This window comes from Musa acuminata, chromosome BXJ3-5 (assembly GCF_036884655.1).
Source record: "Musa acuminata AAA Group cultivar baxijiao chromosome BXJ3-5, Cavendish_Baxijiao_AAA, whole genome shotgun sequence".
Lineage (NCBI taxonomy): Eukaryota > Viridiplantae > Streptophyta > Magnoliopsida > Zingiberales > Musaceae > Musa > Musa acuminata.
Window position 1 is genome coordinate 19142244 of NC_088353.1, and position 13719 is coordinate 19155962.

Below are 13719 nucleotides of genomic sequence, written 5' to 3' on the forward strand. Positions count from 1 at the left end.
CTGTGGGGTTGAGAGGTGCAACCGCCCCAGCCAGGAGGTGCAACCGCAAGGGTTGCAAGGCTGGGAGGTGCAACCGCCCCAGCCAGGAGGTGCAACCGCCAGGGTTGCAAGGCTGGGAGGTGCAACCGCTCCAGCCAAGAGGTTGCACCGCCAGAGCTCAAGTTCCGAGCTCTGCCAGGCGATGCAACCACCGAGCTCAGTCTTCGAGCTCTGGCAGAGTGGTGCATCAGCCTGAGCTCAGTCTCGAGCTTTGCCAGGTGATGCATTCACCAAGCTCAGTCTTCGAGCTCTGGCAGAATGGTGCATCAGCTTGAGCTCAGTTTGGAGCTCTGCCAAGTGATGCAACCACCAAGCTCAGATTTCGAGCTCTGCCAGGTGATGCAACCACCAAGCTCAGTCTTCGAGCTCTGCCAGGTGATGCATCCACCAAGCTCAGTCTTCGAGCTCTGGCAGAGAGAAGCAATCGGCAGAGCTCAGTCTTCGAGCTCTGCCAGGCGGTGCCACCTCTCCAGTCGAGAGGTGCAACCGCCTGATCCCAGAATTCTGGGATTTGATCGATTTGATCATTTTGAGCTCGAATTTTGAATTGGGTTGGGGCCTATAAATACCCCACCCATTCAGCACTGAAAAGATAACAGACCTATACCAAAATCGTGATCTTTTCTGTGATTCTAAAGAGCTCAAAAGTGTTGTAAAGCCTTTAAGTCTCCTCCTTCTGTTCTTCAAGTTTTCAATTGTAAAGTGAGGAGAGAAAGGTCTGTAAAGGTTGTCTCCTAAGCCTGTCAAAAGGAGAGAAATTGTAAGAGGGAAGTTTGGCCTTCGCCCATTGAAGGAAGGCACCTAGTTGACGTCGGCAACCTCATCGGTGGAGGAAGCCAAAAGTGGAGTAGGTCAAGGCTGACCGAACCACTCTAAATCTCTGGTTTGCGTTTAATTTCGAGTACTTTATCATTACTGCAAACCTCCCTCATCACTACTGCTCTCTGCGCTTTCACGAACAAGTTCTAAGAGCTGTTCTTCCAAATCTGCATTCAGACGTATCTTCGTATTTTCATACATTATAGTTTACGTTTACGTTTGATTCTGCAGAACTGTTTTCCGCGCTTTTACGAACGAGCTTCCTTGCAGTTTACGCTTACATTTTAATCCTATTAATAACTGCAATCTGTCCTCTACGATTTTACGAACGAGTTTCAACATTTAGACGTAAAACTGCATTCAGACGTAAATCGGCTTTCCTCGCTCAATCGTCAGATTTCAGTTCACGTTTACGTCTTGATTTCAACTGCATACTGCCTTCTGCAAGTATATAAACGAGTTTCAAAGTTTAGACGTAAATCTGCGTTTAGACGTAAAACTACGTTTAGACGTAAATCTGCGTTTAGACGTAAATCTGCGTTTAGACGTAAAACTGCGTTTAGACGCAAAACTGCGTTTAGACGTAAAACTGCGTTTAGACGTAAATCTGCGTTTAGACGTAAATCTGCGTTTAGACGTAAATCTGCATTTGGACGTAAATCTGAGTTTAGACGCAAAACTGCGCTTAGACGCAAAACTGCGCTTGAACGCAATCTGCGCTTAGACGCAAACTGCACCTAGATACAAACTGCGAATTTGCTTTTCCATCACAATAGTTTTTGAACGAACGTAGCTTTTGGTTTTTTAATTATTATAAGATTTCCGCTGCACTAATTCACCCCCCCCTCTTAGTGCTCTCGATCCTAACAGTTTAGGTTGTAATTGAGTTGGTTTTGGGTGTAACTATACCAACTTAATTAGGGGCCCATTGGGCTTGAATCAGGGCTGGTTTAAGCCTATTGGGAGGCCCATTCAATTACCTGAAGTTGGACCAAGCGGTGGCACTACCAGGTTAGGCAGTAGAATCATATATGAGTTGAAAAGTATGAAGTGTACGTTTCTAAAAAACGCAACGATAGTACCGCCAGGGTCAGCGGTGGTACTACCAGTGCATAAAATGTTAATTGGTGGTACCGTCGGTATTCTGAAAAATTAAAAATTTAAATTTTTAGCTCCATTTCTGAAGTCATTTGGGGTCTATAAATACCCCACTTATTTTTGCTTGGGATAGTAAAAAAAATAATAGAAAGGGGAAAGAATACTTGAGAAAAAAATATTGTAATATTTTTTGAGTTGTTGAGTCTCTTCCTCCTAAAGTTAGAAGTCTTCTAAGGGACAAATGAGGTCTAAGTATAAAAGAGATGTGTGAAGGTTCTCTCCTGAGCTTGTGAAAAGGAGAAAGAATTGTAAAGAGGGTAGTTAATCAGTTAGGATCATATTGACACTAAGAGGATGGGCCGGGAGTGGATGGGGTGAATTAGTGTATACATAAAAATTATGTCGATTCAGAAAATCTTTGTTTGATAAAGTCCGTATCGGAAAGACATTTAACTTGAAAGCATTTGTAAGTGTAGTGAATAAGTAAATTAGTTTATAATAAGAATAAAAAGCATAAAGTAAATATAAATTGATTTATAATGATTCGGTCATCGTGACCTACGTTCACTTCAGATTCCTCTTCACTCGAGGCCATTGGCTTCCACTACCGATCTTCTTTCAATGGGTGAAGATCAATACCCTCTTATAATCCTTTCTCCTTTTCATAAGTTTAGGAGATAACCTTTACAAGTCATTCACCCCTCTATTAAACTATAGTCAAAACTTAGAGCTAAGGGAAATTCTTAAGGAATTACAATGGAGTTTTTACACTATTTTTTGTTTAAGTTTTTATTTTAACCGAGCATGATGAATGATATTTATAGGCCCCAAATTGATTTAAATTTAGAGCCAAAATGATCTCATCTCGTGTCTTCGGGGTACTAGTTATATCACCGCCAGTACTGAGCGGTACCATTGCCTGCTAGATTGATAACTGGTGGTACCACTGCTTGTTAGTCTGACACTAGGTGGTACCACCACCAAGTCTAACACTGATACTCGACAGGGCCCCGAAGACTGAGCTCTAGCAGTACCATCACTAGTTTGGGCGGTATCACAGCCTAGACAGCCTAGGAGGCTGAGCCTCAAACGGTGCCACCACCTGAGCTAGCTAAGAGTCACTAAATGGGCCTTCCACTTGGCCTAAAACAACCCCAACTTAGGCCTAGTTGGCCCCTAATTGAGTTGGCATGGTGACACCTGAAACCAACTCAATTAGCCCTTTAAACTACTTTGATCTAGACAAATTATTATAAAGCATGGATCCTTTATTGTTCGACATTCATTGATTTATCTAGTGCTTCGTCCGATCCTTCGGCGCATCGTCCTCCCCTTCGGTGTATTGCCCAATTGGTATGTCGACCTTCTGCAATATCTGATCTCCTTGGCGCAATGTCTGATCCTTTGTCACAATGCTTGAACTCATGGCACGAAGACCTTATGCCGATATATTGAACGATCCTCTAGCCCGATGTCCAATCTTCTGACATGTTCACTCCGACCCAACCTATAATTCTACTGCTTTAGTCTATTTGTCTTTCCCTGATTGAAGCTAGTCTTGTGACACTTAAACCCACATTATATCATAACTTTATCAATTGGTTTCATTATCAAAATATGAGATTCAACAATCCCCCTTTTTTTTATGATGATAACCACTGATGATGAATTTTAACTAAACTCCTCCTATCAATATGTCATATTGATAGAACCTTTGAATTCATGAGTATCATGAGTGTTTTATCATTGCATACATTATGAATATTGAAAGAACCAATTTATCACATTATTGCATGTATCATAAAATCATGCATTATAATTTTAAAATATAAAATTTCATCATACCATGTATGATCATCATCATAACTTCTCCCCCTTTATCATCAACAAAAAAGAAAAAAAAAAGTAACTATCAATATTTTGAAACATGCAAGCTAGCAATAATTTTGAGTTGTGCAAGTTAGCGATTTTTGTTATTCTTAAGATATGCAAGCTAGCAAGTTTTGGTAAGTACTAATTCATCCCCCCCTCCCCTCTTAGTACCGATACGGTCTTAACAGTTGGTATCAGAGTCAAGTTTCTCTCTGTTTGGTTTAACATCTAAGAGAGATGACTTTTTTCAACTTTCAAGAGGGTCACTCTATCATTCGTCTTCTTATGTTCAATGAGACGGACTACACGCATTGGAAAACATGAATGAGAGTTTTCTTACTTTCTTTAAACTTTGATTTATGAAATATTATCGAATATGATTTTCAACAACACTCTAAACCTATGAATGAATGAAATGATTTTAAGAAAAAAATATTTTCGTTAAATGCAAAAGCTATAAATGCTTTGTTTTGTGCTTTGGATAAAAATGTATTTAATTGTATTTCGACTTGTGAAACTACCCATGATATTTAGCACACTCTTGAAATTATATGTGAAGGCACAAGCAGAGTTAAAGAATCAAAAATTAATCTTTTGATGCATAGTTTTAAATTGTTTCGAATTGAACCAAGGGAAACTATTAGAAACATGTACACCCATTTTACGGATGTCATCAATGATTTGAAAGTACTTAGTAAAAGTTTTTTTTTATTTTGAACTTGTTAATAAAATACTAAGATCCCTTCCAAAAAGTTGAGATCCAAAAGTGATGACAATACAAGAGACTAAGGATTTGAATAATTTTCCAATGGAAGAACTCATTGGATCTTTAATTTTATAGTAAAGTAAAGAGGTTTTAGTTGAGTCACTTACCTTGTTGTCGAAAGCCATCAAAGCATAGTTCACCACCTTATCTTTCTTGATTTGCTCCTTGTCTTGGATGTACTCGCTTCATCCCATGTTGTCTTGAGTGCTTTCTTCGTTTTCAATGATTTATGATAAGTTCTTGTGTCCTTTTTAAGTTCGTTTTTAGAATTAATCTTTTTCATGAGTTTTTAATTTTTTTTGTTAAAAGTTCTATATCATTAGCTTTTGCTCAAGAAGTTTTCTTTTATTCTTAATGTCAAATCCTTTTTGTTCTTTGGAAGATTATTCTCATATTCATCATGTGCAATATATGTCATTTCATAAGTCATTAAAGATCCAATGAGTTCTTCCATTAGAAAATTATTCAAGTCCTTAGTCTCTTGTATTGTCATCACTTTTAGATCCCAACTTTTTGGAAGGGATCTTAGTATTTTATTAACAAGTTCAAAATCAGAAAAAACTTTTACCAAGTGCTTTTAAATCATTGATGACATCCGTAAAATGGGTGTACATGTTTCTAATAGTTTCCCTTGGTTCAATTTGAAACAATTTAAAACTGTAACATCCCATTAGTCCCACATCGGAAGTAGGGAATGTGTATGATTAGCTGATAAGGGCCTGATTAGTGTACTACGTTAACTCCCGCTTAAGTATTTTGGTCCGCCGACTCGTCACGACGTGGAGCCACCACTGGGCTACGCCTCACATGCATTATGCTAGGGTTTGATCTGGGTTATGTTGGGGCTTGACAAGGACGTCAAGCCTTTGAGTAGGGGTGATTGTAACACCCCTGATTAGTCCCACATCGAAAGTGGGCAAGATTAAGACTAAACGAAGTTGATAGATTAATATCATGATGATTTGAAATATTTATGATTTGGAATGATACATATGTTTTTTATTATGATGATGTATGTGATGTAATGCACATGACCAGTAGATGGACTGGCTCAATCTAGCCTAATATTATTGTTAAACTTGAACCCAAATATTGATTGAACTAAACTAAACTTGATTAGTCTAGATCAATTTAGGGTGATTCCGAATTGATTGACTTATTCAAGTTAGTTTAACCTAAATTGAACTTAATCTAGTCTAAATTATACTAGTCTAGGGTGGTTCCAAACTAGTTAAATAAGGATTAGAGATAAGTTCAGTTAGGCTCTAATAAATCGAGTTCAATTGAATCGATTAAACTAGAGTTCAAGTCAATTGAGGGCTAATTTATATTATTTGATATTGATGATATTTGAAAGAGATGTTTTAAATATGTTATTTCATCCCGAAATGGACATGACTAGTGTGAGATTATATTATTTTCCTGCCGAGAGCAGGTAGGGCGATTCCCTTCGGGGATTAGCGGGTCGTCAGATGTGGCGGCTGGACAGTTCCTCTATCCGCTGTTGGGAGGAACGTGTCCCCACTTTGGTGGGTGTGGGACACCACTCCATCCGCTGTTGGGAGTGTGATATGAGTTTGCCTCCATCCGTTGTTGGGAGAACACAAACTCATCCCGTAGGATAAAGCCTCTCCATCCGCTGTTGGGGGAGTGCTCCTTCGGGTACTGGATATACGCCAATGGGATGATTGATTGAATTTTGATCATGTATACATTTTGAGTTGACTTTTGGGGTTCCTACTCAGCGTTGCTGAATTTTCTTTGTTTTTGATTTTCAGAGCAGCCTCCCTCTAGTACTAAGTCGGATTCCAGTGGAGAGCAGACCTTCCTCTACCGCTAGGTAGAGCCACTTGGATGATTCTTGAAGTTAACATCACTATGTTTACCTTTTTATTTATGATTCGATGAATAAATGGATTGTAATAAATAAATTGTAATAAATGTTTATGAATGATGAATAAAGTGATGTTTATCTATTTGGCCTAAATGTGTGGAAAGATATATATATATATATATATATATATATATATAAATCCAGGATGTGACAAAAACTATGCATCAAAAGATTAATTTTTGATTCTTTAACTCTACTTGTGCCTTCACATGTAATTTGAAGAGTGTGCTAAATGTAACGGGTAGTTTCATAAGTCGAAATACAATTAAACTCATTTTTATCCAAAGCAAAAAACAAAGCATTCATAGCTTTTGCATTTAACGAAAATATTTTTTTCTCAAAATCATTTCATTCGTTCATAGGTTTAGAGTGTTGTTGAAAATCATATCGATAATATTCTATAAATCAAAGTTTAAATAAATCAAGAAAACTCTCGTTCATGTTTTCCAATACGTGTAGTCCGTCTCATTGAGCATAAGAAGACGAATGATAGAGTGACCCTCTTGAAAGTCGAAAAAAGTCATCTTTCTTCGGTGTTAAACCAAACAGAGAGAAACTTGACTATGATACCAACTGTTAAGACTGTATCGGTACTAAGAGGGGGGTGATGGTGAATTAGTACTTACGTAAAAATTATGTCGATTCGAAAAACTTCATTTGATAAAATTCGTATTGGAAAGACGTTTAACTTAAAAGCATTCGTAAGCATAGTGAATAAGTAAATCAATTTGTAATAAGAATAAAAAGCATAAAATAAATACAAATGGATTTATAGTGGTTCAGTCGTCGTGACCTACGTCCACTCTTAATTCCTCTTTACTCGAGGTCACCGACTTCCACTACCGATCTTCATTCAATAGCCAAAGATCAACTACCCTCTTACAACTCTTTTCTCATTTTCACAAGTTCAGAAGATAACTTTTACAAGCTACTCACCCCTCTCTTAAACTAAAACTGAAACTTAGAGCTAGAGGGGAATTCTCATGGAATTACAATAGAGTTTTCACACTATTTTTGTTCAAGTTCTTATCTTAACTAAAAAGGGATGAGTGAAGTATCTATAGACCCCAAATGGATTCAAATTTAGAGTCAAAACGGTCTCATCTCGGGTCTCCGAGGTACTAGCGGTACCATCACCAATATTGGGTTATATCACTACCTGCCAAACTGACAATTGGCGGTACCATCATTTGTCAATCTAACACTAGGTGGTACCATCACCTAGTTTAACATTGACACTGGGTGATACCACCGCTAGTCTAGGCAGTATCATTGCCCAAACAACTTGGGAGTTTAAGCCTCAAGTGATGCACCACCAAGGCCTACCACCGCCAGCCGTGGGGGTGCCATTGCTTGGGCTAGCTAAGGGTTACTAAATGGGCCTTCCACTTCGCCCAAAACAATCCCAACTCAGGCCCGGTTGGCCCCTAATTGAGTTGGCATGGTTACATCCGAAACTAACTCAATTAGTCCTTTAAACTACTTCGATCTAGACAAATTATTATAAAGAATGGATCCTTTGTTGTCTAGCATATTATTGGTTTATTCGGCACTTCGTTTGATCCTTTGGCACATCATCCTCCCCTTCGACATATTTTCCAATCGACATGTTGACCTTCTGCAATATCCGATCTTCTTGGCGCAATGTCCGATCTTTTGGCTCGATGCTTGAACTCATGGCACGAAGACCTTTTGCCAGCACGTCGACCGATCCTCCAGCCCAACGTTCAATCTTCTAACATGTTCACTTTAGCTCAACCTCTGATTCCACTTCTTTAATCGATTTGTCTTTCCCTGTTTGAAGCTAGTCTTTCTTCACTTAAACGCACATTAGATCATAACTTTATCAATTAGTTTTATCATCAAAATCCGAGATTCATCGTGATCTTCGCAATTGAAAAAAAGATCGGTAGTTAAAGCCGGTGACCTTGAGTGAAGAGAAATCAAGAGTGGACGTATATCGGGATGACCGAACCACTATAAATCGATTTGTATTATATTTTTCATTATTATTACAAACTAATTTACTTACTCACTACTAATACGAATATTTTTAAGTTAAATATATTTTCGATATGGTTTTTATCCGATGAGTTTTCATATCTTCATAATTTTTTAAAGCACTAATTCACCCCCTCGTTTACAATCCCAAAAATCTATATCAGCTGATATATAGCCATATCTATATTATGCGGGGGAATGAAACGAATAATTAGGCATTCGGGACCATCAAAATTAAGTGAGGGCAGATTTAGCTCCCCTGTTTCGGCGGAGGCAGAGAACAGGTTCTCCTCTCCCGCTGCAACGGTTGACATCAGAAAGAAGCTTCGTGACGACATCCCAACCGCTGAGCCGGGCAGCTTTGCAAGGAAAACCCTGGTTCTTGCCGGGGACGAGACAGGAGATCCGCCTCGCCGGCTTTAATCGTCCGGTTCGTTTGGGTATCGACTTCCGCGAGCCATGCTCGCTCGACGGGGCTCAAAGAGGGTGGCACCCACAGTTTCGACCGGTCTCTTTCCTCGTCGCACGGACACCGGATTGCCTTCTTGTCTCCACTCGGAACCTGAAGCCAACATTGTGTGTGACCAACAGTGGCAATGGTGGCTGGATACAACTCGAGCTTAACATTAGTAGTTCAAATCTTTGCCTCCTATGTTACATGATATAATAATGTATCGTCTGCAAGTACAACAATTTGATGCAGTTTCCATGAAAAAGCCAGAGCAGACCATCGCGACTTTCTCAATTTCATAATTTTTAATATATGGAACACATCATTATTATTTTAGATTTTTTTTTTTATATCGTTTGTTGCAATCGTTGTTCTCGTTTCGTGAAAGCCTTTCATTTTGATCGATGTTAACGGATTTGATTAGCTGTGAGCCAGTCGTTCCTTATCAAGCTTGTTCACACCGAACATCAAAATAAAACATTCTTCATTTTCTTTTTTATCGGAGGGGAGTCACTAATTTTATATAAATATTTTTGTTGAGATTAATTATTTTCACAATTTTTTATTATTAACAATTTTACTCGCAGAAAAGACACTTGATTGACATATTTTATTGATCAATAAGGATTTTGGAAAATTAATTGCTCTATATATATATATATATATATATATATATATATATATAATTTTAGGCTTTTGCATCTGTCGTAAGAAGATAAGTTGAGGAAATTTTGAGCTTTTTCGCATAGTGAACAATCCGATTATATTATCAAGAACTAGACAAAATAATATAATATAATAATTCTGGATTTTAATTTAATTACATCTAGATTTCTTTCCTGCAATTCTTCTGAACTCCCCATATTCCCTTCCTAATCAACACACATGGTGTGTTCATTTTCTTGAAATATCCGCAAGCATCAACGAGAGCACATGATCAAGTAGCCCAGTCATGGAGAAACTGAACCTACCATGGATGGATGCAAACAGAAACTCTAAGCCAATGATTAATTAAAGCAGTTAAGAAGCCTAGTACATGATATTTTCTCCCGTCTGGTGTGATCATGAAATGTAAGAAACCACTCAAGCCACAGAAATGCACAAATCATACGAGGGTGGGTAGAGCAGCTGCAACAACATCAAACGCATGTACCGGTGAACTAGATAAACAAACACACATCAGAAACTGTGGACACCATGTATGACCCTCAGATCTCTTGGGGGTGATACTAAATTAAACAAGGATGAAAATGACAGTATTGACTCTCCCTAGGACCTGAGGAGGCTCCGAATGATATCGGCCTGAGGGCTGTCGCTGTCCATCGTCGCCATTAGGCCGGAAAGCCGGTCGCTCAGACCGTCCACCTCTCGGTGCAAGCTCTTGATGTAGCTGCATGTCTCCTTCAGTAGCTTCGATGCAGATGCCTGCAATATCCAGTGCACCTTCATTGCATGAGTGGATGTGAACAAGAAGAGAGACTCAATCGGTGTTTCATGCCCTTACTCTGCCTATGTTCCTGCGGCGGGACTCGGGGAGCAGTGACTGAAGCTTAGAGACTAGCTCATTGATCTCCTCATCTGTTATCCTCCTACCTCTGCCTGACATGATCTTGATGGCTACAGAAGCTTCTCGGATTCTCTTTTGTTCTCTTTTTATTGCTGAACCAAGTGTAGGGGAGGGGAGAGATGGCAGAGCACAAGGAGAAGGATGCCCAATGGAAGTGTATATAAAAGAGAAGGAGAAAAAAATAAGAAAAAAAAGAAAAAAAAAAAAAAGGTGGTGAGGAGGAAATTAAGGGTAGGAGAAGTGCCACTTCAAGGCAACAATGTACCAAGACCGAGCCCTATTTTTGATCATCCATTTCCCATGGACCCATGGAGACAATAGGAGCCCACCCCCACTGGCCAAACAGTTTCATTTCTCTAAGCAATAGCTACAACAAAGGAATCAGTGAACCTTGGAACATTCATGGACATAGTTGTTTAACCATTTTACTCTGTACCTGAAAGATGCCTTGTGTCCCTTCTGCTTTCAATGAAGGACATCTCTTTGTTCTTAATAATAGTCTCTTTTTTGAAGGTTTGTACAATTTGTGAATTCCTAAATCTCCAACAGGATGACTGCTAATTGCAAATTTGTGTTGGTCGTGAATGGAGATTAGGATATCATGGGTGTGGTTGGAGATGAGGGAATAGGTCATCACAAGGGAGCCACGACATATACTCGTTCCCTAGCCTGATGCAGGATGGCAGTGGGCGGCTGGAAACTGACCTCCAGCATGGGGTGATGTCATGCTTCTGGTGGATGTCGACGACCAAGTCACCCGAGGCCTCGGGAGCATGCATGTGAGATTGTGTGTGAATTGGAGGCCAACCATGTTCAGTGGGCCTTGATAATGTGGCCCACTGTAGCCTCGTTTAACTTTAACAGGGTTCTTAATGTGGATGGAAGTTGACAAGTTGATAATAGTAGTTATAAAGCAGCCCTTTGGTCTTTAAGAGGAATGTAAACTCTATGCAGGTGGTGGTACCTCGCTATATAGGAAAGTTATAAAAGGATTATTCTATCCCATCAAAACATCTAAATCATCCGTCTGACTTGAGCAAAAAGTAACTATCAAAAAGATGATTCACCGAATCAGATGATCAAAAAATAATAATAATAATAAAGCAAGAGATGAACAGTTCAGGAGGTTCTTTCTTATGTAGGCTACTCTGTATAGAGTTTCCATTCCTCCTTAAGAGAAGAAAGTACAGGTCATGTCGGAGAGAGAGAGAGAGAGAGAGAGACAAGGGCATTGAAAGTGTGTGGGGACACATGGAAAGAGACTTTCAAGTGTAACAAGAATAGGCAGCCATATGCTGGTGTTTACTATACTAAAAGGAAGAAATTCCCAAATTGAGGAGTAACAGGAGAGGCGATACTGACCTCTGATGGCTTGCCAAATATATTACATGGGCTGCCTGCCCACTGCTTCTATCCCCGCATTCACATGTTTCTTTGAGATGAATAACATATGAACATGCGAAATTGAAATAGAGATTGAGAGAGATGCTTCGTGCCTAGGAACTTTCATATTCCATGAGACACAAGACCAATGATTCTGTTGACCAAGAGAACTGTAGAGGAGAAAAGAGAATCCAAAAGAGAGAGAGAGAGAGAAAAGAACACTAGAAGACAAAGTTTGCAGATATATATTAAGGGTATCAAACTAAAATATATATTTTTTGAATGAGGAAAAAAAAAAGAACACCTTAAATTGAAAGGTTTAAAGAATCGATGTCGAGAGGAAACAAGTTATCATTTTAGGGATCTCGACCATATAAATTCGCCATTGTATTCATGAAAGTCTTAAAATATAAAATCCAAGTTCATCAGAAATATCAAGCTCCAGCAATTCTTCCCATTAAGGGAAAATCGTAAGCTCCGACCTAAAAAAGATGTGAAGAACAGGTCAATATCACAAGACTTTTAACGTTGAAACTTTCTTAGCACAATCCAACTATTGTCGAGAGATAAATCTTATTGTTGAGGACCAATTCTTCAACCCTCCCTCCAATGATAAAAATGAGAAATGATATAATTTCTCACTCAGTTTTTCTTGCATCCACTCCTGGGCTGGGTTGTGCCACCCCTTCCCAACAGCACTGTTGAATTCACCAAATGCAGCGACAACTTGTTCTTCACATAATAATCTATCAGTCAAAAATCAATCACAACGTTCTTATCAACTTTTCACCCTTTCCCGTATAAGTAACAGAAGAAAGGATCAAAAGGAACAACAACTATAGACCACCAAAGATCGCAGATCGGATGGGAAAGCCTTGTCGCAAGAAATGGGGACAACTCCAAATGTAGTCTTCATGGTGAAAGATCTCAACTTTAGCAGCTAAGCAGATCAGACAAAGACTTAAACCAATTGTGTACCTTGAGGATCATTATTGTGAATGAATGCATGATATAGCATCAAACAACATGTATAATTGCTGTACTTCAAACAGAAATCTCAGAAAAAGGGGGTTTGATGCGTGATGTAGCATGAAAGAAAATTTAACAGTGATGTCGAAGGGGGAAAAGGCTAATGCCAAAGGGCGAGCAAGATAAGAAAACCCTTCAAAGAATATTCAATCATCAAAACCTTTGGAACTGAATCGAAGAACAGATGAATACCAATCGAATTCACTCACATCGGGAATCAGCTCATCATTCGAATATCAAAGATTCATCAAATTGCATGAGAAAGAGAAGACAATCTCATACTTGATTTGGGGTTCCGCCATCACCACCCATCGTTCACCGAAGAAAGACTTGGTGGCCTAATTATGTTACTAATTACAGGCTCGGTGGGGGTGTAACGTGGCCCAATTAAAGCTCACGTGGCTTCAACATCTATTATTATTATTATTATTATTATTATTATTATTATTATTATTATTATTATTATTATTATTATTATTATTATTATTATTATTATTATTATTATTATTATTATTATTATTATTATTATTATTATTATTATTATTATTATTATTATTATTATTATTATTATTATTATTATTATTATTATTATTATTAACTTTGATTATCAATCTAAGTAGATGAACTTATTCTAGTATATTTTTCGAGTTGTCATGTTTAATAATAATCAAAATAATCTCGAGAACATGATCATCATTCAAGAAAAAAATTAAATTGATTAAAGATCAAGTCACTTAGTATTTATTTAATAAGTTTATAATAAAAAATATATCTAATAAATATTGCTCCATGTAGTGTCA

At 38.3% G+C, this 13719-nt stretch overlaps 1 protein-coding gene across 1 annotated transcript; it reads right to left on the minus strand.

Annotated features, from left to right (window-relative positions):
- Nucleotides 1-9976: 9976 nt before the first annotated feature.
- On the minus strand, nt 9977-10859 carry LOC135638130 (transcription factor ILI3-like). The gene is made up of 2 exons (XM_065151093.1): nt 10445-10859; nt 9977-10365 (listed from the first exon to the last, which is right to left on the minus strand). Exons 1-2 carry the CDS (start codon nt 10544-10546, stop codon nt 10210-10212), a joined length of 258 nt encoding a protein of 85 aa, XP_065007165.1. The 5' UTR covers nt 10547-10859; the 3' UTR covers nt 9977-10209.
- Nucleotides 10860-13719: the final 2860 nt, after the last annotated feature.